This window comes from Terrapene carolina, unplaced genomic scaffold (genome assembly GCF_002925995.2).
Source record: "Terrapene carolina triunguis isolate 2854851 unplaced genomic scaffold, T_m_triunguis-2.0 Scaffold88, whole genome shotgun sequence".
In the NCBI taxonomy this organism is placed as follows: Eukaryota; Metazoa; Chordata; order Testudines; family Emydidae; genus Terrapene; species Terrapene triunguis.
This window is the reverse complement of record NW_020664439.1, coordinates 46,037,739-46,061,779: the sequence shown is the minus strand read 5'-3', so window position 1 is coordinate 46,061,779 and position 24,041 is coordinate 46,037,739. Positions and strand designations below refer to the sequence as shown.

The 24,041-nt window shown below is 41.2% G+C and overlaps 1 protein-coding gene across 1 annotated transcript in view; it reads left to right on the top strand.

Annotated features, from left to right (window-relative positions):
- LRCH3 (leucine rich repeats and calponin homology domain containing 3) overlaps window positions 1-22,623 on the top strand; it is a 102,065-nt gene extending 79,442 nt beyond the window's left edge. The window contains 7 exon segments of the mRNA XM_026650120.1: window positions 171-251; window positions 3,446-3,494; window positions 3,982-4,095; window positions 4,779-4,897; window positions 7,936-8,073; window positions 10,595-10,672; window positions 19,415-22,623. Of these exon segments, the coding sequence (XP_026505905.1) occupies window positions 171-251; window positions 3,446-3,494; window positions 3,982-4,095; window positions 4,779-4,897; window positions 7,936-8,073; window positions 10,595-10,672; window positions 19,415-19,540 (705 nt within the window). The 3' untranslated portion in view covers window positions 19,541-22,623.
- The last annotated feature ends 1,418 nt before the right edge of the window (window positions 22,624-24,041 follow it).

Here is a 24,041-nt window from a genome sequence, read left to right as displayed (position 1 = left end):
CCAAGTGAAGAGTTTACAGCAGCATATTTTAGGAATGAATTGTTGAACCTGTCACCAAGACCAGTATCCTGGTTCCTTTGTCGTTGAATCTACGTCTTCTCAAGATGATTCTTTGCCTCACTTTACTTCCTCCTCTTTGTCCTCTCTCTTTCCTCTGCTATTCCTGACAGAATGGCTTTGAGCCTCTCTTTGTGTTTGAGATTGACAATAACACCAATACCATTAAAAGAAGGCCGGGGACTCTCAAACAGGTGAAGAGCATGCAGTGTGTTACTGTTGTGGCTGTCTTACCCTTTTGTGTACCGCTGTTTCCTCCCTGTTGCCTGCTGATGGGTGTGTGATTTGTGTCTAAGCCTTTCTGTTAGCCTGTGTCAGGGATGACTTGCTCTTTTCTTAGGGCTTGTCTACACCCAGCTGCTAGTTCGGCGGCTGGGAATCGAAGTTCTGGGTTCGACTTATCGCGTCTGGTCTGGACGCGATAAGTCGAACCAGGAAGTGATCGCCGTCGACTGCGGTACTCCAGCTCGGCGAGAGGAGTACCGCGGAGTCGACGGGGAGCCTGGCTGCCGCGTGTGGACCGCGTCTGAACCGCGGTAAGTTCAAACTAAGGTATGTCGACTTCAGCTACGTTATTCACGTAGCTGAAGTTGCGTACCTTAGTTCGACTTGGGGGGTTAGTGTAGACCAGGCCTTATAGAAACAAAGTGTTCAGTTAATGTTGTGGGCCTGCGCAAATCCCTTTCTTTAGGCATCATTTAAAAGCCTGTGTGTTCTTTACTTGTTTTGTCAACTGTATCCCAGGCACGAACCAGGCCTCACAACACCCCTTCCCCTCCCCCACTATATTAATGTGGTGAGGAAGTTGTCTTGCGAGCTACTAAGGCTACCAAGATACTTGTGCTTAAGGCTGGCCCTGCACATAGCTTCGGTAAGAGATGACTTCTGTCTGTTTTTTGAAAGGGGCAGTGTGGTAACAGTCATGTTAAGATTTCAACAAACAAGTGTGTGTGCATTACACCTAGATGGTTGTTGGAGGTAGTAACCTTTTGTTGTTTTGTATACGTTCAAGTATTATTTGAAAACAGTTTTGGAAAGTACTGTCCCTTCTTTACTCATCCAGCTCCTGAATTGTGCTGCTTTGAGTGTACTCTCTAATAACTTGAAGGATATAGTCTAGTTTGTGCCACTTAAAATCTAAGGGCACAGTTCTGAGTTTGCATTTCCTGTGTGCAGGAAAATGTAGGACTGGGTAGAACCACAGTGAAACTGTTGTGCCTGATCCAGACTCCCCTATAACTTGCCATGTTGACACACTACAGGCCCTTTGTGTGTTGAGTCATGGGCAAGACTTAGCAGTCAGGGTGTATAGTCAGTGTGTCTTTATGTGGACTCTCCTTTGCTCTCTAGCAGACTATGTAGGCTGTAGCCTTTTCATCACACTCATTGCACATATTTGAGAGCAGAAGTAACAGCTGAGGGGTCCATAGCTAGCCAGCATACGGGCACCAAATATTGCTTTTCCAGACCTTGGTCCCCAAGCTGCAGCTATTGGTTTAAAAACTTCTACCAGTAAAAAGCAAGAACCACTGTGTAAATGTGAAGAGTAGTTCATCCTCTGCCTCTTTGACATTTATTAAAATATGAATAATAGAATCATAGAAGATCAGGGTTGGAAGGGACCTCAGGAGGTCATCTAGTCCAACCCCCTGCTCAAACCAGGACCAATCCCCAGCTAAATCATCCCAGCCAAGGCTTTGTCAAGCCTGACCTTAAAAACCTCGAAAGAAGGAGATTCCACCACCTCCCTAGGTAACCCATTCCAGTGCTTCACCACCCTCCTAGTGAGGGCAATTTGCTCACTAAAGCATTGAAAAGCTTCATTTCAGACATCTTCTCTGATAGCCTAGTTTCTGTCTCTGGGATTTTAACTCACAAATATCACTTTTTAAATTTTTCATTGTGAAAATAATCAGATGTTGTGCCTTGGAGCCAATCAGATGATGTTGTTTTCTGCACATTCATGAAGTTACTAGGAAAACAACCTATTCAATTCAACGTGAAATTTGTATTTTGAAAGTGTATGCAAATCTGTTTATTCTGATTAGTGGTTTAAAATTAATTAGTGGCTTTCGTGTCAGTGAGTGTGGTGACCAGTGCAGTATATGACTGAAGAGCTTTCTACCAATATGATAGTTCTTAGTTCTGCTTTTGATGTGATTGTGTTCTTGTTTTAAATGAAACATCCCATCTTTCAAGTTCATGGACTGTAATATTTTTGAGGGTAGGAAAATTTTAATTGCATTTTAGATTTAGCAAATAAATATTCTGGCATTTTTACCTCTCCCCACTAATATCTTTGCAACACTTGAACATTTGTAAGTACCTGCCCCTTTTTAATCTTACTGGTGCATTTTGCCCATGCACATCCTGTCAACTGTTTGCTAATGTTGGTACTGCCTTCTTTCTTTCCGTGTTCAGTCGCTGTCAGGGTTGAATCAAGAGGGCTGTGCTACCACCCTGCCTCATGCCTTCAGATCTGTCAAGGTATCTCTAGCTATTATTCACCAGTAAAGCCAACAAAAAACTCTGCGATCCATAATTCTATTTTAATATGTGCTAGTCTGCCAGCTTTTAATCTGAAATTCAGAGGTTATGAACTTGACTGACCTGATTAAATTGCAGTAGGTTTTATGTTGCTTTAGCTTTTGGTCCTATCTTCAGTGAGCCTAAACCATGCAACTATGTTAGCAGCTAGCAGGGTTTCAATCCCTGTATGGATCGATTCTTACATTCTTGTTGCCTGTCACCATTTCTTTTATTTTCTCTTCCCCAAGCCATCGACTGACTTGTAGCTTACTAGAAATGTCACGGCTCTTTTTCTTTACAAGTTTACGCTTACCATAAAACGTACATCATCATCTGCTATGGAAACTTTATTATATTGAATAGTAAAAAGCATTAATCACAAGAAATCATCAATCCATCATTAACTAATCTTTGATCAGCACTTTCATTAGTTCTAACCACAATATTACTCCGAGGGTGGGCAGGAGAGTGAAATTCAATTAATACTAATTTTGCTCTTGCAAAGATTTAGAGCGGGTTGTGTATTCGAATCAAAGCTGCTGTCTTGCACGTTTTGCATGATATTTAATTGAAAAACAGGTAATATCCCTATTCCCACCCTGAAAAATATTCAAACACAGCATTGCCACTGTCCTTTCCAGAAGCAATACCTCGTTCGCCGTTTTATTCCTTGAAGAAGACAACTTGCATCGGTTCTGCAAAACAAGTGCCTATTGTACATCTTTTTTTAACAATAGGCTGTTTTTTCCTTTATATTTTTTTTTCTGAAATGTGTCTAGGTGGACGGTAACTTCTGAAAAGCTAGTCGTAGCCTTTCTCAATAAGCATCATTAATGCTGTTTTACTTATTTGTCCACAGAGTGATGACAGATCTACTATATCAGCAGCTTCACCGACTACCCAAACAGGTAACAGGAGAGAGATGCAAAAAGTCTAAAAAGAAGGGATAAAGTAGGTTGAATTGCTTGCTTGCATAGCTAGACTGTTAAAGATGTCATTCCTATCCGTAAGCTGGACTGCTCTGTCTGTGGGTCTGATTTGTTGTTAAATTCTCTCTTGAGTCACATATGTAAATAGAGCACAGAGCTGCTGGCACATTCTGTGGGAAGTAGTGGGGCTCCACATTTTCCAGGCTCTGGCATTGGTGTTGCCCTGATGACACATTAAATACAAAATGGAACAATTTGTTGGTAAAAGTGCATGGAATGTGCTTCGCATGCAAGTGCTCTTGAAGGTGCCTCTTTCTGTCCTATGCTTTTATCATGCCTGGCTGTAATTTATCTTGTCATTATGTTATAATTTTATTTTGTTCTTTTAATTACTACAGTGCTAAACTTGTAACTTTTTTCTTCTTTGTCCTCCTTTCCTTTCCTGTGCCTTTCCACATTTGTTCAGTCCACCTTTCCTCTCTGTATCCTGGCCCTGCCACTCCTCCTTCCTATAGAAACCCTTCCCAGCGACCTGAAAGTTTCCTTTTCCGAGCAGCTGTAAGGGATGAAATGAACAAAGGTAGGTTATATAGCGGGAGAAGCTGGACTGTGTAACAAAGTTACATTAACTTCCATGTTAACCAGTTTTTGCACAATTGCATTATCTTGGCGACAGTAGCTTTATTCTCATCAAATTAGCTTTAGAGACCTATCTGTGGACACCAGTCGCTAAACTTTCTTAGAATAAACCATTATAGTCCCATTTGTAATAAGTCCAATATTTTTGTCTTGGTAATACATAAATTTAACAAATATCAAAGAATTTGATGTGCAAATTTGTGGAGTGTGTGTGTGTGTGTGGGGGGGGAGACTAGTGTTCTGCTCTCCTGGATTTATACTTTAAGAGGCTACTGTAATGCTATTTATTAATCCCCTTGACAGCAACGAAGGCAGCGTTATAGACTTTGCATTGTACTGTAGTACATACCAGAATTCATACCTTTGTAGTAAGACTGATGAAAGTTGTACAGAGCAACATTTCAGCTATCTAAAATTAATCCTTTTTATGCAAGTGTTTATTGGGCAAAAGAAAATTAACAGCATCTAAGCCTTGCTTAGATTAATAATCTAAGGGAGGAAATCAATTTGTGAATAGAAATGTACTGTACCCAAACTTGCATACTGTGAGTGTATAATACTGCATTAAAGGAATACCTCCCAACCAAACGCAGTTTGTCACTTTCCTTCATGCTGTTTTTCTAGCTGTTGCTTCATCTCCCTCTTCTGCCTCATCTCCTCCTAATGATTCTACAGACCCCAGAGCAAGGCAGAACTCCAAGCAACGTGAGGAAGAGTTGGAGCTAATAGAGCAACTGCGGAAGGTGTGTACTAGCAGTAACTAATATACAAACGTTTTAGCAAATTCACTGCAAGTATGATGCAAATGTTTCTTCGTTGTTTTGGGCTTGCTTCATTTAACCAGCCATAGTGTTTGGGATAAATTAAATGTTAGTAACTTCACAATCTAAAATTTTTCCATTCAGTTGGTTACAATATTCTTCATCTTACTCCTGTTGTATAATATCACTTTTCGTACACTGTCAAGTTGTCCACTCCCACCTGATTGCCAATGAAGCCTGTGTTCATCTCCCACTTGTTTGAAGATTTAAAGAGCATCTTTGTGCTTTCTCCCAGGCTGCCCCTCCCAGTTGGGAGGAACTCCCTGTAAACATCATTGTCCTCTTTCAAATCCCTTCTTAAAACTCTCCTTTGCCATGATGCCTACAAAAAGCTTGGCAATGGTTAGGCAATTGGTGTCTCAGACCACTGCTAACTAATATCATGTTTCCTTTTACTACCCATCGGTCGGTATCCACGTGTTGTCTCCCGTCTTATATTTAGGGCTTGTCTTCACTACCGGGGAGATCGCTGCTGCAATCGATGCAGCGGGTGTCGATTTAGTGGGTCTCGTGAAGACCCGCTAAATCGACGGCAGAGCGCTCTCCGGTCGACTCCAGTATTCCAGCTCTCCCAGAAGAGTAAGGTAAGTCGACAGGAGAGCATCTCCCATCGACGCAGTGCAGTGAAGACACTGGGGTAAGTCGACTTAAGCTGCGTCGACTCCAGCCACCTTATTCATGTAGCTGGAGTAACGTAACTTTGGTCGTTTACCCTGGTACTGAAGACAAGCCCTTAGAGGGTGGGGCAGGGACTGTCCTTTTGTTCTGTGTTTGTACTGAAATTAGCACAGTGGAGTTGTGGTCCATGACTGGCACTAGACTACCACAGGACACATAATAAATAATAAAAATGCTATGGTCTGTTATGCTGCTGCAGTGTTTCACCCCAGAGATGGCTGCATTTCTGTAGTGCCGGAAGTGACTCTTAGAAGTGTTTGTAAAGTGGTTTGGAATCTTCTGGGATGAAAGGTACCTAGAAATGTAAAAAGCGACAGAGTCCTGTGACACCTTATAGAATATAAGACTATTAGTCTATAAGGTGCCACAGGACTCTTTGTCGCTTTTTACAGATCCAGACTAACACAGCTACCCCTCTGATACTAGAAATGTAAGTTATCATTGTAATTGTTTGAAACTTTGTCAGGAAATAAGACTTCTTACTCATTCCATAAATGCTGATGCTAATACAGTAGTGAATGTAAGCACTTCACCAGAATGGATTTTTTTCTTCCACTCATGAACTTAAAGCAGGGGGAGCAAACTTTTTGGCACGAGGGCCACTTTGGGGAATAGAAATTGTATGGCGGGCCATGAATGCTCACAAAATTGGGTTTGGGGTGTGGGAGGGGGTGTCGGCTCTGGGGTGGGGCTGGGGATGAGGCGTTTGGGGTGTAGGAGGGTGCTCTGGGCTGGGACTAAGGGGTTCGGAGGGCGATAGGGGGAGCAGGGCTGGGGCAGGGGTGCGGGAAGTGGTGCAGGTTCTGGCTGGGCTGTGGGCTCTGCGTGGAGCTGGGGATGAGAGGTTTGGGGTTCAGGGAAGGTGTTCCAGGATGGGATCAAATGGTTTGGAGAGTGGGAGGGGGATCAGGGCTGGGCGTGGGGAGAGGGGTGCAGGCTCTGAGCGGCGCTTACCTCAAGCGGCTCCCAAAAGCAGTGGCATGTCCCTTCTCTGGCTCCTATGCGGGCGCACAGCCAGGCGGCTCTGCATGGTGCCCCATCCGCAGGCGCCGCCCCTGCAGCTCCGATTGGAGCGCGTAGGAGCCGGAGCGGGGCCATGCTGCAGCTTCCGGGAGCTGCACGGTGCGGTCCCCAACCTTGCTCCCTGGCCGGAGTGCCAGAGTGGGGCCGAACTGCGTGGTGCGGCCCCGACCCAGCGCCCCGGACGGAACGGGGCCGAGCCGTGTGGTGCAGCTTCCGATCCAGCGCCCCCGACGGAGCAGGGAAGAGCCACGTGATGCGGCTCGCGAGCTGGCTTAAAAAGGCTCACAGGCTGTAATTTGCCCACCCCTGACTTAAAGGAAACCATAACCCAGCATGTTCTCTAAATAATATTTTGTACTGATGTAGCTCCTTTCATCTGTTGATCTGAAAGGACCTTGCATATATTGAGCCTCACAACCTACTTCCTCGGTAGGTTGGAGTTTTAAGTATAAAACCAAACTCATTTTGCAGATGTGTAAACTGAAATACAGAAGAGTGATTTGCCAAAGGTCATACACTGAATGAAACAGGCAGGCTCTAAGCTTTGTGTAGCTCGAAAGCTTGTCTCTTTCATCAACAGAGATTGATCCAATAAAAGCTATTACTTCTCCCACCTTGTCTCTCTAATATCCTGGGAACAACACGGCTACAGCTTGACTGCAAATGATATATTGAATGAGGCCGGAATAGAACCCGTGAATTGGAAGCCTGTTCTCTTCTGCTGTAACCACTACACTTCATTGCCTTTTCCTGCTTAAGATAACTTAAACTGATTAAATGTAGTAGTTCAGTTTTCCTTTGCAGGGAAAATATTATCTCTTGCCTCTGGTGACTACATTCCACTCCTACATTTAAGACAACTATTTTCATAGTACATCTAATCTCTGAGTACCTGGAGGATGTGGAATATATTTCTTGGACCTTGATTACTCACCCTGGGATTTGTGGTTTTCATCAATTTTGAGTAACATTCTTTTTATCTCAGTTCCTGGATTTTAATTCCATGTGCTGCACTGTGAAAACTCCATTTGTCTTTTAACTCAGTAGCTTTCAAACTGTGGTCAGTTGTGAATCCTGGTGGTCCACAGAATGAAACCTTTTGAGAACCAAGCCCCAGAGAATTAAGAGGGATGTTGGTCCATGAGAGGTTTTGCTGTTATGAAATGTTTGAGAAGAGCAGCAGCATTTAATCATTTAACTGTATTCTTATTTGCTTTGTGTGATACATATTTTGTTGGATGTTTTTCATTCTTTTGTAGAATATTGAGTCACGGTTAAAAGTGCCTTTGCCCAGTGATCTTGGAGCAGCTCTTACTGACGGAGTTGTTCTCTGCCACTTAGCCAATCATGTGCGGCCTCGATCTGTTCCCAGCATCCATGTCCCCTCGCCTGCTGTAGTAAGTATACAAAGATGTAACAGTGTGTTGTAGTTGTCTGGGTCTCATCATAGCGTTTCATAGTCCATGTGAGGACTACATGTAGCATCTTCTTCTGATGTTGGGCAGAGCTGACAAAATACCAGTCTCCTTTGCCTAAGCAGAATGCGTAGCAAAGCCATAAAAAAGCTAGTGACATTTGTGTGGCTATATTAAATAGTTACTTCTAACACAGATTTTATTAATTGAACTATGTATAGGACTTGAGAACTTTATATTTTAGTAAAACAAAAGGCAGGATTCAATATGAGAACCAAAACAGGATATTTCAGAGGGTCAAAAGGCCTTAGAAACTGAGAAGGACAGATAGCTGGGATATATAGCATTTAAATGCATGTGTGGCAACACAATACAGAAAACATAAGAAAGAAATAGGGAATCAGAATTCCATCTCAATTGATGTGAATAGACTCCCATTCCTGGATCCACTTAAATTACCATCAACTCTTTCTCTTAGGAATTTTGATAGGGCATATTGATCAGATTGTTCAAAGTCCCTTGAGCACAACGCAGATAAGCCCAGATACACACTTTTGGGAACAGAAGGACAGGAACTTAATCTTCGTGTATTCTGGGAGTGTTTGTAGCAGGAAGTACACCCAGCAAGAGAAATTGCTTAAGATACTTCTGTGTTTCCTGACTGCAATATTTTGGGCAGTGCTTTAGAAATTTTGGAAAGTACTGCAGGAAAAGTACCTGTATCTATAACTTCATCAGTGGCAACTAAAAATGTGTACCACCAAAATACCACATGTAGCTAGAGAAGGTATGAGAATCAGGAAATGAAGAGGAGTCACTTACAGTATTGATCCTGTTGTTGTTGCAAGTTTGTTCATTTCGTTGGGGTTTTTTTTAGGCAACCTAATAGACTACTTGAAGATCGGTGGAGCATGGGAAATTGTCTGCCTTCCCTTAGTGCTTGTAGCATACCCACAGGAGTGCTTCATAAGTTAGAATCCAACAGAGCTATACAAGACACCCCCGTGGGCTCTTGCCTACTTGAAATATACAAGTGTATTTTGAATATATAATGTGCATTTTGCTCTCATAAAGGCAGATTTTTTTTGCTTGTTATGATTTTAAAACATGGTGAATGACTATATAAATAAAAAAGGAAAACCAAAGGGAGTCTCTGGAGAAAATGTATGTTAAGTTTTGCTTTGATTTATTTTGGAGACAGTACTTGTGTTAGAACTCTAACTGGCACTTACAGCATTGTGTGCCATATCATTATGGTTTGTCTTCTCTGGTCTTGTTTGATCATGCAGATGTTCCCATTGTTTAAATAACAGACTAAATAGATATGATGGCATTTTAGGCAGATTACAGAATCCTCAAAAAATGGATGCATATAGCTGCTATTCAGTAAACTCACTTCATAATGAAGATATTCTCTGTGCCCTGTCCTCCGTGGAATTAGATGGTTCCAACTCTCCATTATGAGCTAAATCATGATGTTGCCACAAGCCCTGAGTAAGAGGCAGCGTATAGTCGCAGTGCCTGGAGAGCGGAATGGGGTTCTATTGTGACTCAGCCATAATATGTTCTCTGTTTTCCCTCCTTACTCCAGTAGGGGGAAATCTGCATCAACCCTTAACCTGGCACAGATTCTTTACCCCTCTGTACCAGCTCAGCTGTGCTGTCTGGCACATTGAGGGTGTGGAGCTGAAGCTCCAGCAGCTTCCCACCCACCTGCTTAGAGGGGGGAGTATTAGCCTCACAGAAGCTGCCCGGTCCACTGTTACCCACAATGTGGGTAGCCAGCACAAGGGAGAAAAGGGGCATCTTATGTCTTGTTTCTGTTTGTCTAGTCTATTCTTTTTCCAGTAATTAAAGTCTGTGTAAAAGTGTTGAAGTTAACCAGAAAATGCCCATTGTTCAAGAAAAATCTGATAAATACAATTTAGAACTCTGCTGTTAACCATATGAAACACACTTGTAAGGAACTTAGGCAGCAGCTTCCATTTTCTCTGGTTTCATCTGGCTCTTTTTGTACTTCTTTGTTAACTGAAATATGTTTTAAACATGCATATAATTTAATAATTCAGAATAGGCTCCAGGTTGGTTCATATCATAAAATTGCTCTGAAATTCAAAGGTCACCGTACTGGAGCTATGTATGTATGCTTTATTCTAAATGTATTTTTAAGATTAGGTTATTGCAGCCACTCAAAATAGACACCAAATGTGCAGCCTATCTTATAACACTTTGTGTGTATATTTTGCACAGATCAAAATACTTTTTCCATTAAAATATCCATCTCAGCACTTCGTGAGTTAGCTTTTCACTTCATGCCTGCCTTTCTAAGGAAATGGCCAACCACCCTGTAACAGAGCTCTGTTTTGAATTAGACAAGCTTATGTCATCATGACGCGTTTTTGGCCTGCAGATTTATTATGAGTTTATTTAACCCAAAAGCTTTATTTTTAAAAATCCTGCCAATTAAGAACTTTGTATGCCTTCTTCCCCTGCTTCTTTGCAGCCTAAGCTAACAATGGCAAAATGCAGACGAAATGTGGAGAATTTCCTGGAAGCTTGCAGAAAGATTGGTGTGCCTCAGGTAAATCCCCTCCTATTCCTGTATTGTCAGGTATACTGTATTGTATGGTACTTTACAAAACAGATCTTTCTGAAATGTTTGGGGACAATACAAATGTGTAAAATTTATTACTGTAGGTTCACATGTAAGGTACATATAACAAGAAAGAGCTGATTTAGTTTTGTATTGTCTCAGGAAGCAAAATAAAGTTGCTATAATGGTTTGCAAAGAGTATGCTTCACTTACTGTGATCTAGAGAAAGTTCATTATAGTTGGGCTCAGTCTGATTCTGTCAAGCAGAATGAGGAGGTGCATTAAGAATCTGGTTTTGAAAAACGTCATTCAGGTTTCTTGAGACCATATGTTTGGTGTTAATCCAAGAGGCTTTAAAAATAAAAAAAAAATTGATATAGTTTTGAGTGTTTTCCCCCCCAGTACCAAGGTTTCTGTTCTGCCTTCAGAGCAAAACCTACTTCTCAGTTATTTTATGTGAACAATTGGATTGTCTAAGAAGAAACCATTATATTGGTCTGTTCTCTAATGAGTAGTCATCTGTTCATAGATCTCCACTCCTTTTGTTATATGTTCTTGCTCTCAAGGTCTAGTACTTTCTGGAATTCCTCTTCACCTTCCAAAACACTGCACATTCTCTCTTGGGGCAAGAGCTAAGAGATGGAAATATAGATATACAATATAGCACATCATAGTCCAACTGTCTTTTCTTTCTCTTTCCCTCCTTCCCCACTTCACTTCTGACACCAGTTGATCTCAGTGCAAAGGTGACTTTGATGTTTTAATAGCTACTTACTCTGTTTTGCTGTTGTTTTTTTCTCTGGTGCATTAATTGCTATGTTTCCTTACATTACAAAGTAAGTGTTAGAATTCACATTGCAGTTTTGCTTCATGTTTTTTTCTTTTATCCTGTTTGCTTTTTGAAAGACGTCTCTGAAAGGGAAAAATGGAGCCAATGACTCATAACTACTTCTGAAAGTGATTGCTGGACAGTCACTGCTAAAGCAGTATTTGCCTGGATTAAGTCATTGATAGCTTCACTTTCAAGACGTATTACAGCTGATTGCCTTAAGCCATCAAAAATTTAGGATAAACTCCTTATTTAGCTGCCCATTAATCTCTTAAGACTCATTGGTGCATGAGGTTGGAACACTGCAGTGAGGGACCCACTGTTACTTTCGAGTGCTGCACTAACTAGAGGTGTTGAAGTAAACCAAAGTCATTCACTTTGTCAGTCTCACTCAGAGTGAGTTCATATTCCAGGGAGCTGAAGGGAGAGGACAAGTGAAATAGTAGGTCATATCTACTAAGTTGCTCAAGTCTATACACTGAATGCAAGTCTATGGTGTGGACTCCATTACGCTAGATGTGCATGTAGGTGCCCAGAGGCAGGCAAGACTGACCTACCTAGAATCTGCGTTGAACTTCAAATTAGAGTTCCTGAAGAACAAGGCCTTTGTGAATACTTAGCTGAGTGACTCCCCACCTGAACTCTTAACTCACCCTTACATGTCTCCTCTGCCCCTGAGCAGAGAAGGTCGGATGTCTGCATGAGAATGCCAGTCTAGTGTACTGTTATTGAAAAAATGCCTGTGTGTGTCTCCTTTCATTTAAATTCTGAGCTTACAGAAATAGAAGGATGTCTCAAAGTATGGACCTATGTAGAAATACTTACCTTTTAAGAGGGCAAACGAGTTACCTGTAATTATTGTTCTCTAAAGGTAGTATCTTGCATAGAGCCACACTCATATTCCAGTATTCCAGTGGAATAGATGTATAAAACTGTGTGACTTGGCGGTCTTGGATCAAAAGAAACTGACAGTTGGACACTATGATATGCTATATTCGCACCTATCCATCATTGTTTACAGTTGATGCCTCTGTTGGAGGAGGTGAAAAGTCCAGAAATGTTGATAATTTTAGAACACTTAAGCCAGGTGATTAAATATTTGGTATCTATGCAGAATACTACATTCAGAGATCAATTACAGGTAAATAATCTGCTCTGTTTGTGCCATTTTGAATAATTTCACTAATTAAAGTATGGATTAAGTATGTAGAACGTGAAGACTCATATACAGCCAGTGGTAGTTAAGAATATCTTATCCAATTTATTTCTGACTTCCAAAATATAATGGTTTTGAACTAACACGACAACTGTCAGCTGTTTTATTGAAGAGATTTTATTACATATTTAAACTAGACAGACTGACACACTAATGAACACAAAATGCATATAAGGAGGTAGTTCTTTAGAACAGAAGTCTTGCAGATTCCTTTGTGAGAATTAACCAGTTGTAATTTACTCCTTGAAATTGTTGGATGTATTTGAAATGTCAGATGACTGACTGCTTCGTGGATACTTGCACGGTTGATCAACTGACTCTGTTTTTCTGTCTGTTTTCCCTTCCTGCTCACACACTTTGGACAGGACAATCTTTGTTCCCCTTCTGACATTCTTCAGCTAAACCTCAGCGTTAAAAGGACAGTTGAAACTCTTCTTTCCTTGGGGACAGAGTCAGAAGAATCCACTCTTGTCTCTCTTTCCATCCAGCTTTGGGGCTTTGTGGCATTTTACTGTACTCTAATGCTAACGCTCTGTATGTTCTATCGCTGGGTCTTTTTCCTCTAGCTGAAGGACAGTGGTGCTGCCGACTCGCTACATCACTTCAGCGATTGGTAAAGGCTTTGTTTTTGTCAAGAACTGTTTGGATAAGTGCATTCTTTCTGATCACCAGTCAGAGTTGACATGTACAATGTAAAAACGCTCTTTGGTACACCCAGGTGACAATCTTTGACATTGTTACAAGTTTGTATTTGTGCGATGTTTAGCAAGCGTTCTACTTACAAGGGGAGGCATTATTGTGCAGTGGCTAGAGTAAGGGACTAGGGTTTAGTGCACTGGGTTCTAGTCACAACTCTATTGAATGGCTGTGTAACATGGGAAAATCACAGCTCCACTGTACCTCAGTTTCCCCATTTGTAAAATGGGAATACCACCCACATTTATAAAGTGCTTTGAGTTCCTCTGATGAAAAGTGATATATATGTGTGAAAAATACTGTGTTTTCTTTACATGTCAATGTGCCTGGTTATATCTTACTGTCTTAGGAGACGTGGCCTACGATTCTTTTGATCAGGAGTGCTCTAGAGTTTTTTTACGTGCCAGTTTCCTCAACCCTTTTTGCTAAAGTCTTGGATTTCTTGTATTGTTAGGTTCTGAATAGCGTCTCATTTTACTAAGGCTGTGTCTACACTACAGACCATACAGCGGCACAGCTATACCGCTACAGCAGTGCCACTGTAAGGTCTCCTGTGTAGCCGTTCTTTGCCGGCAGGAGAGAGCTCTTCTGCCAACATAATTAAACCGCCCCCAAAGAGCATCTCCTGCCGACATAGTGCCGTCCACCAGCAAAAGTGCTGGGGAAACCGCTGTCGGTCGGCCGGGGGGGCGGGGGGGGGAGCTTTTCACACCCTGACCAACAAAAGTGGTAGTGTAGACAAAGCCTAAAAATAGGCACTTAGGCTGACAATAAATCCTGAGCTACTTTACCTTACTAAGGCTTTGTCTACACTGGCACTTGCCTCGTTCAAACTTCTGTTGCTCGGGGGTGAAAAAACACCCCCCTGAATGACAAAAGTTTTAATGATGAAAAGCACTGGTGTGGACAGTGCTTCGTTGGTGGGATGAAGCTACTGCCCCTCAGTGGAGGTGGTTTGATTTCGTCACCGGGAGAGCTCTCTCCCAGCGACAAAGAGCAGCCGCGCAGTGCACCTTAGAACGGCGCGGCTGCAGCGGCACAGTGTCCACGTAGCCGAATACATCAAGCATGGAGTTTGTAGAGGAGCTGAACATTTTCATCCACACTGGGAAAAATCTGGTTCCTGGTGCAAGATGAGCTATCTTTAAATCCCATCAGAAACCTTGTAGTGTCATGGAATATTACTGTGGTCCTCATAGCAAACATCTGGAGCAGGCACTTGATTGGTGTGAGCTCAAACCCAACCTTATTCCATAAGTCTCTTCCTCCTCCTCATGATCAGAATCTTTGCATCATAGAATTGTGGGCTACAGGCTCTAATAACGTATTCACTCTTCACTGTTTTGCAAAACTCAGGTAGTCTTCAGAATTTTTCAGCGGCACGCTGTATTCTATTGCTTTCATGCATTCTCAGGGAGACCGTGATCCATAAATTGGATGTCAAAAGGAGCAGACAAAGGCCATCCAACTTTTTCTTTTGACACCAAACCAATTATCTGCCTTTTTCTGTTGTTTGCTATTGTTTTAATGGGACTGTCATGTGAACTCTATATTAGAGCCCCACTTCCTTCAGGGTTTGCCAACAAAAGTAGTTAGACACTGATCAGTTCTGTTTCCTCATTTGCAGAGTCACTACATGGAGCTCACTATTTTGGGCAGTATTACCTAGCCTGGTGCTTCTCAGTCAGCCGTCCTTCAAAGTTCTGTAACTTGTACTGAACCTGCCTCTTCCCTACCTAGATGAAGAGCTTCTGTGTTGGGTGCCAGTGCACCACTGCCATGTGGCAAGGGGGGGGGAGGGGTGTTAGTACTTACTGTGAAGCTTGGGCTCCTTCAAAAATCAGTGTCATGTTTGCAAGAGTGGCATTTGGAGCCGCGCAAGCTCTATTCCAGATTAGACCAACTACAGTTTAATGGGAAGTAGTGGCAATGATCAAGCCCAGTATATTGATTGTTACCCGCAAAGGCTGGGACCCATTAGCCTAGTTTTTAATCCAGATTTGCCACATCTCTCCTGCTCAGTTATTGAATGTTTAGACTGAGTTCCCATTCTGCCCTCCCACTTGATTCAAGTCAGAGTTCCAAAAATGTCTTAGAGCTTCAGGGTACTCCTGATGCTGTGTGCAAGAGACCACGTCTCCCCAGTGTAGATTGATTAGGAGACTGTGTTCAGAGACCAGTTACAAGTGAGTATTAAGTAATTTGTCCTTTTCTGAATGTGTTTCAATGAATTCCTCTTAATCCTAAGAAATATGGTCAACAGCTCTTAAGCCCAGCTTAGCTGCTGCAGTGCAGTGTTTCAGCAGTAGTAACACAGTAGTAAGTCTGAAGCACTGCGTCGTACGTAGCTGAGTTGCAAATGCTATAATGGCCATTGAAAATGTTTTTTAATATGCATGATCTGCTGAGCCTTGTTATAAAAGTAGGGCTAACGAACCTAAGAGTAGGTTAATGGGAGTTGCTTGCCTCCTTTTCAGATCACATTGTGATTTGACACAGAACATTCCTGTCTGGGAATTCTGCCTGAGGAGAACGTGCTTGTTTTTCCCCCACAAAAGGCAGGATTACAGTTATTTAAAAAAATTGACCATTGGAGCTGTTTTTACACTGTTTACTGGTATGGACTAAAACTAACTCAGTTGCCTTTATTAACTTCTCTTAATGAACACTGTGATAAAAACTGCAAGGGTTTACAATAACGGTGCCTTCCAGTTTTAAGCCTTTTTGTCTGTCTCTGTGGTATGGATTCATTCCAGATCATTTCCCCTTGTTTGTTTATATATTTTTAAAAGGCTGAAATCCACAGATATTTTATCGGTAATTGTATTTTTCTCTAGTCTAAGAGTGACGCCTCCTTGTTTATTGGACCTGAAAGGTGTCAGTCTGATCTCAAGAATTGCAGGTTGCACTTATGCAGTGTGTCTCCTGTCGAGGTCTCCACATGAGGAGTCCAGGCTCTGATCGCTCACACATTGCCAAGAATTTGAAGATTTTTTTTTTTCCAAGTCTTCACAGAAGATGCAAGCAGTGTAGAAAATCAGGTTGCCATGTGCATATATAAAGAAATGTATAAAGATTCTCCAGGGTTTACAGAGTGGCCAGATATGGGGTATCAGGTTTTTTTAAAGTAGAAATCCAAGGACCTGATTCCGCATTTGACTCTCCATGGTTGGACCCCTGCATGAAGCTTCGCTGAGGTCAGTGGGATTCTGCCTGAGCACAGGCGGACAGCCTCTGTGAAGTTGGTTGCAGGATCAGGCCCTAAACTCATATTATACACACAACAGCACAACTCCGTAAATGCCTTGAAAGTTCATTCCACACTAGATATTTTTAAGTACTACTACTTAGTAAGGGTGCTTTTCTGAGATGACTTGTATTAAAAAAGAATGCCTGTGAAAGATGAATAACTGATAGCTCAAGAATGACTTTCTTTTATTCCTATATTGAGGATATTTGCCTTTAAAATATTCCTGGTAATTCTTCGTTGTATTCTTTTTAACAGTAAGAACAGCACTTTTTACATGTATCCTTTTTAGGGTTGTCAAGCGATTAAAAAAATTAATCGTGATTACTCGCACTGTTAAGCAATAATAGAATACCATTTATTTTAAATATTTTTGGATGTTTACTACATTTTCAAATATATTAATTTCAATTACAACACAACACAAAGTGTACAGTGCTCACTTTATACTTATTTTTTATTACAAATATTTGCACTGTAAAAAACAAAACAAAAATATTTTTCAATTCACCTCATACGAATACTGTAGTGCAATCTCTTTATCATGAAAGTTAAACTTACAAATGTAGAATTATGTACAAAAAAACCTGCATTCAAAAATAAAACAATGTAAAACTTTAGAGCCTACAAGTCCACTCAGTCCTATTTCTTGTTCAGCCAATCACTAAGAAAAACAAGTTTGTTTACATTGATGGGAGATACTGCTCCCTGCTTTTATTTACAATGTCACCTGAAAGTGAGAACAGGTGTTTGCGTGGCACTTCTGTAGCTGGCGTTGCAAGATATTTACATGCCAGATATGCTAAACATTCGTATGCCCCTTCATGCTTCAGCCACCATTCCAGAGGACATGCTTCCGTGCTGATGATGCTCATTAAAAAAATAATGCGTCAATTAAATTTGTGACTGTACTCCTTGGGGGGAGAATTGTATGTCTCCTGCTCTGTTTTACCTGCATTCTGCATATATTTCATGTTATAGCAGTCTCGGATGATGACCCAGCACGTGTTCGTTTTAAGAACACTTTCACTGCAGATTTGACAGAACGCAAAGAAGGTACCGATGTGAGATTTCTAAAAATAGCTACTGCACTCGACTCAGGGTTTAAGAATCTGAAGTGCCTTCCAAAATTTGAGAGGGACAAGGTGTGGAGCATGCTTTCAGAAGTCTTAAAAGAGCAACACTCTGATGCGGAAACTATAGAACCCAAACCACCAAAAAAGAAAAATCAACCTTCTGCTGGTGGCATCTGACTCAGATAATGAAAATGAACATGCGTTGGTCCGCACTGCTTTGGATCGTTATTGAGCAGAACCTGTCATCAGCATGGACGCATGTCCTCTGGAATGGTGATTGAAGCATGAAGGGACATATGAATCTTTAGCGCATCTGGCACGTAAATATCTTGCGATGCCGGCTAAAATAGTGCCATGCGAACACCTGTTCTCACTTTCAGGTGACATTGTAAACAAGAAGCAGGCAGCATTGTCTCCTGCAAATTGTAACCAACCTCGTTTGTCTAAGTGATTGGCTGACCAAGAAGTAGGACTGAGTGGACTTGTAGGCTCTAAAGTTTTACACTGTTTTATTTTTGAATGCAGTTTTTTTATACATAATTCTACATTTGTAAGTTCTCTTTTCATGATAAAGAGATTGCACTACAGTACTTGTATGAGGTGAATTGAAAAATACTATTTCTTTTGTATATCATTTTTACAGTGCATATATCTGTAATAAAAATAATAATATAAATTGAGCACTGTGCACTTTGTATTCTGTGTTGTAATTGAAATAAATATTGAAAATGTAGAAAAACATCCACAAATATTTAATAAATTTCAATTGGTATTCTATTGTTACAAGTGCGATTAATGGCGATTAGTTTTTTTAGAGTTAATCGCGTGAGTTAACTGCGATTGACAGCCCTAATCCTTTTTGAAGGCCAATCAATTGTGCGTATAAACAAGACCCTATTTTGCCATAAAACAACTAATGTGCTCTTCTGTTTTCTTCTTTCACATGGCTTTCTGCTGTGTGTCTAGTAGGAAAGATCAGACCAAATGTGTGGTGTGGTGTTGTTTTAAGAGGTTTTTGTGGGGGTAATATATCTCTTGCTGTTGACAAGAACTGCTCTTAAGCATGCGGATACTTCTCAGATTTATTGCACAATATTTCCAAAGCACATGCTAGTATCTCAGTATTTGTTAAAAGCTTTAAAAAGTGTGTTTGCTTATTCACATCTGGGAGCTGAACAACGGTGTTTGAGGACTCCCCCACATCCCTGTTGTGTACGGAAATCAAAACACCATTCCTGTTGTACTCTTGATCTGTGATCATGTTTACCAGATTGAAGTAAAGGCCCCACAGTCAATCCAATTCTGATTTCATCAAGTGATGTCATTTGAGTGAAGTAAGGGCAAATGGGTGATTTCCCTCTTCTCACCTGCTCCCCTGAAAACAGTCCTTATTTGTACATATATTTTTCATGAGTGCTGATGAATAAACAAACAAAATGATTGTCCAAGAGTTTGCTGGTTTGTTACCTTGGTGTCACATTTACAGCTGGCTTATCCAGAGGTAAAGGTTTATTTCCATAGATATTTTTGTTTAGGTGTCCATACCATTTCATATTTCAGTCTCCTTCTGCTTGTTTAATTTGCATTTTTTTTCTTTTCTTTTCAGTTGAGTGGTTTTCATCCCTTTTCTTTGTTTTTGTCTTTTTGTTGTGTTTTTCCCATGTAGGAGCGATTATGTTTGCCTCTGCATATTTTAGAAGAGAAAGGTTTGACACAGGTAGCAGTGACAGTCCACGCACTTCTGGAGCTTGCACCCCCAAAGCAGCAGCATCACCACTTGTCTGCTGCGTAAAGATCTCCAGGACCTTTTGGTTTCCCTTGGCTAAGCAGAAGAACATGAAGACTTTACTGCTGGTGCAGTGTATCCAAACACACAGAGCTCTGTTCTAAGAAGGAAATTAGATTCTGTGATTCCTGACAGGAATGTTTTGCTTCATTTCTCCACTTTTTTGGAGATCACACCAGTTTCCATTTAATTTTTTACCAATATTTTTTCCCCTTTATAAAGTGAGGTTTTTTCTTGGGGAAAATTCCTTTGTCTGGTTGTTTAGAAGCATCTGTTAAAACTGACTATGTAGATGTAGGGGATTTATATATACAGTTCGAAAAACTGTAAGATTCCTACTAGGATATATTTCCAAAGGGGATGTTTCCATTGCAACACAGTGATGGAGACGGCTTGTCCTCCCCAGGAGTCCCAGAGAGAGTTTTCCCTGCTTCTAAGAAACGCCAGCTCTTTCCAGTGCATATAAAGATCACAGGTTAAGACTGTGTTTTGAAGCTGATGAGTCTCAGTTTTTCAAAGCAAGACTGAAAGTGATACTTCAATCTGTGTTGGCATGTCCTCAATATTAAAAAAATATAGATAGTGCTGTTTTTTCCAGGGAAAACATACTGCTTGTTACCTCTATAAGTAACACACATTTCAGTGAAAGATACTAAACCATAACTGTTCAAATAGTTTTATTAAACAAATCAAAATATTTGCTGGCTTTAAGCTTCTGTTGGTTATAAATCTCTCTTTATATTGGAATCTTCCCCACTTCAGTGGGAAAGATCTTACCCCTTTCATGCCCTCTCCTACCCATCATGGGGACTCGGTTACTAAATGGTAATGTTAAATTGGTCTATGGCTTGTATGTGCTGCAAATAATGACTGAAGATTTTCCTATGGAGAATCATGTACCTATTTTCATTCCAGTGCAAATAATCATAAGCTATCAAACCATCCATTAGAGATCTGTTATCCAATTCTGTTTTCAACTGAAAACAACACACAACCACCCCCTTACACCAATGAAGACCCCAGTTATGTAGGAACAAATTATTGTAGGAAAGAATGAGATTATTGAATTCCTGGAGTGGTTCTGTGTGTTGGCATAACGCTCAGCTTTCAAAATGCCAGTCTTTTGCAAAAGGAAATTTCTGTGGGTGGGTTTGACAGAATGTGTTGTTAAAGCATGTTTTCTTGTAGTTCATACAGTGCTATAAACTGCCTTTACTCTCCTCCGCCTACTTCCTTTTCCCCAAAAAGTGGAAATTCAAAATATGTGAACAGGAAACTGAAAATAAGGTATGATGTTACTTTAAAGGTGACTGGCAAAGTCCAGAATTCTCTGCTGCCTTGGCCCCCTGACTAGGCTGGGTCACATCCAGCCCTGCAGTAACTTTCTTTTTTGATATAGTAACACTTCAAAAATCCTGTTCTCCCACAGTGAAATCCTCTTGCTATTTCCTGGGGTATCCCAGAAGACACCTCTGCCATTATCCTGGATTGCACAGGGTGTGAATGAGACTTCTGGTATTTGTGGTGTTCCATTCTGGGGTGTTGTTAGTGAACCAGTAATACCAAGAGGTTTTCAGAAGGGATGAAGTGAGCAGAAGAGATGGAAAAAAGGTTAGCTAAAAGTTTTCTTTGCTGTAATAAGCCTGGTCTTGGGAACATTTGAGCACAGAAGTCTGGGCTTAGCTGAATTTTCCCTTTAGATTTGTCATTCCATTCTCACCCTGCTTTGTTTGCATAATAATTATTTCATGGTAGCTTGTGGTAACTGTTGTCTCAACGATCACATAAGGAAATATTTTGCTTCATATTGGTGTTGACACCACTGATCACACCATAAGTCTAGAAAAACACGTGAAGGATATTTAAAACTAGAGTCGCACAGTTGATAAGAGAAAATATTTTCATAATGTGTAAGTGGCTGCCTTGGTTTCTGGAAGATCTGAGCGTGCCAGTAACGTGCATCATAAAAAGGAAGAGAGCAGCTCTGTACAGGTACACCTTCCCCCAGCAAACGGTGTAGACTGTGTTCACAGCAACTTGTTCCAAGGGAAGGCTTGCAAAGGACAGAGCTGGTCCTTGAAGGATTATGTGGCAGTGAAAGGAGAACTTTTTTTTACTGCAGTCTCTGCCCTTTGTTGAATGGGGGATGGCATCTCACTGCTGACACTATAGACTAGTGGTTCCCAAACTTTTTCCCCCACCCCCATCCCCTGAAGCAGTGGGGCCAGTTCAGATATTTCTTGGGAGGAGGCAGATTTTTTCAACCCTGTGCCGCCCGGTCCCACAGCCAGCCCTACTCTCCCTTGTCACCCACTCCCCAGGGTAGTGGGAGGGAGTTGTCATTGCAACGTGGAGCAGGCAGAGCACACGGACTGGGCACTCCGGCTCCCCAGTGCTGCAGCTCCCTGCCAGGCTGGGGGTTCTCATTTCAGCACCGCCACTCCCTTGGATTCTTCTGCCTCTCTGCAGCCAGCGCCGTGCACCCCAGAATGGGACCATCAGCAGCGTCTCTGCCTCCCCTCCCTGCTGGCTCAAGGCTTCCAGCAACGCCAAGTGGAGAGGCCGGCGGTTCTTGGAGGGCCCAGCAGGCAGAGCGGGATTGGGTGCCGCGCGTGTCCCCTCCAGAGCCCCCGCCTCCCTCACGCTGCTCCTTACCCCTCCTCCCTGATGGCACAAAATCTTGCAACCCTCTGAAGGTTGTGACCCCCCGTTTGGAAAACTGATACAGACAATTCTGCCATAGACCATAAATGCTTCCTTAGGGGTTGTCTACAAATCATTGTTAAAGGGGAGTAACAAATGAATCTGAATTCTCAGTACTAGATACTTTGCATTCTGTGTACCTGGGTATTAGGTTTTGTTTAACAGATCGAAAGAAATCTGTTAAACTTAATGTGGAATTGTGAGGGTCTGTTATTTGCTCCAGCCCAGCTTCCCGGACTTACAGAAACTGACTGTAACAGCATTCATGTTGGTAGAAGTTGGACATTTCATAAATGTTAATTTTTGGAAAACTAACCACACCTCTACCCCGATATAACGCGACCCGATATAACATGAATTCGGATATAACTTGGTAAAGCAGCGCTCCGGGGGAGGGGCTGCGCACTCCGGCGGATCAAAGCAAGTTCGCTATAACGCGGTTTCACCTATAACGCGGTAAGATTTTTTGGCTCCCGAGGACAGCGTTATATTGGGGTAGAGGTGTATTTGGAGTTTGAGCCTGACTTTCAATGGATAGCCACTTCTCAGTGTGTCTTGTAAAATCAGCCACTGTCGCACACAAATGTGTGTAGACGAATTTTACATCAGCAACTATGCTTGTATGCCTGGTCAGGTGTATGCTCTTATTTTCTTTACAGTTCTAAACAAACATTTCACTCGAGCAAGTACACATTTGTGTGGTCATGTTAGTTTGACTCTTTAATTTTCTGTTTTCATGCTGGCAAACACTAAACGTTGACCAGACATCGAGGATGAAAATCCAAATCTAAAATTTCAAGATACGGTTTATGTGTGATGTATTATACCAAAAAACACTTCCGTTTTCTCTTGTAAATAAATGGGTTGGGATTTTTTGGTATATTTATGTGCAATTTTTGTTATATCCAGTGAAAAAATATTTTAAAGAAAACACATTGGATTTCATTTTGTGTGCTAAAGCAAGAATCAATTGTGGTCTTTCCCTTTTGGGGCATTTGTGTTGGGGGAAAATCCATTTCAGAGTGTAGCGCTTGCTAGTAGGTTTATGTTAACTCCGCTATGTTGTTACCCTTACACAAACCTTGCTAAGCACTGAGGATCGATAACGTTACGAAATAGAAATTGAAGTGGCACTGGCACTTAATGGTCCTTGATGGTGTTGAAATGATCTGGTCAGGAAATAGGGGATTTTGATTTCTCCTCCTTGAGAGCTAGCGACGGGGGAAACTTGTTTGGAAAGCCCCTTCCTTGCTGGGTTATTAAATTCTAGACAACGTTTTACAGCACTGAGAACACTTCTGTTGCTCTTAGCAGTGACGTGATAACTGGTGTGTTTTTTTTATCCTTTTATGACTTTAAATGGTTCTTTGACATTTTTGTTTTAGAAGCAGAGGAATTCTAAGGTGGATTTAAACATTTAAAAAAATCGTTTGTATAGATATTGTGTTTTACAAACAATCTAATTTTGTTTCTGAAAACCTTGTAAACGTGTAATTAATAGAGTAAAGGATTTTTAAAGCTCCACCTATACTTGTATGTCTGTAAATACATTCCATAATTTCTAAGACTGTTAAGTATAAATATGCCAGAATATTGTGTACTTTATTTTAAATTGCCTGTATGCTGCTAGTTGTGTGAACTTCTAGCACACTGATAATATAAAACCAAATACCTGGGTAATTTGAAATAAAGTTTTAAAACCTACATGAACTGAAATATTTCTTTCTCCTTGTATTTTTATATTTGCATCAGTGATTGTCAGTTCCTGTGTATCAAGTGTGTATTTACTTTCTGAATTGTCACA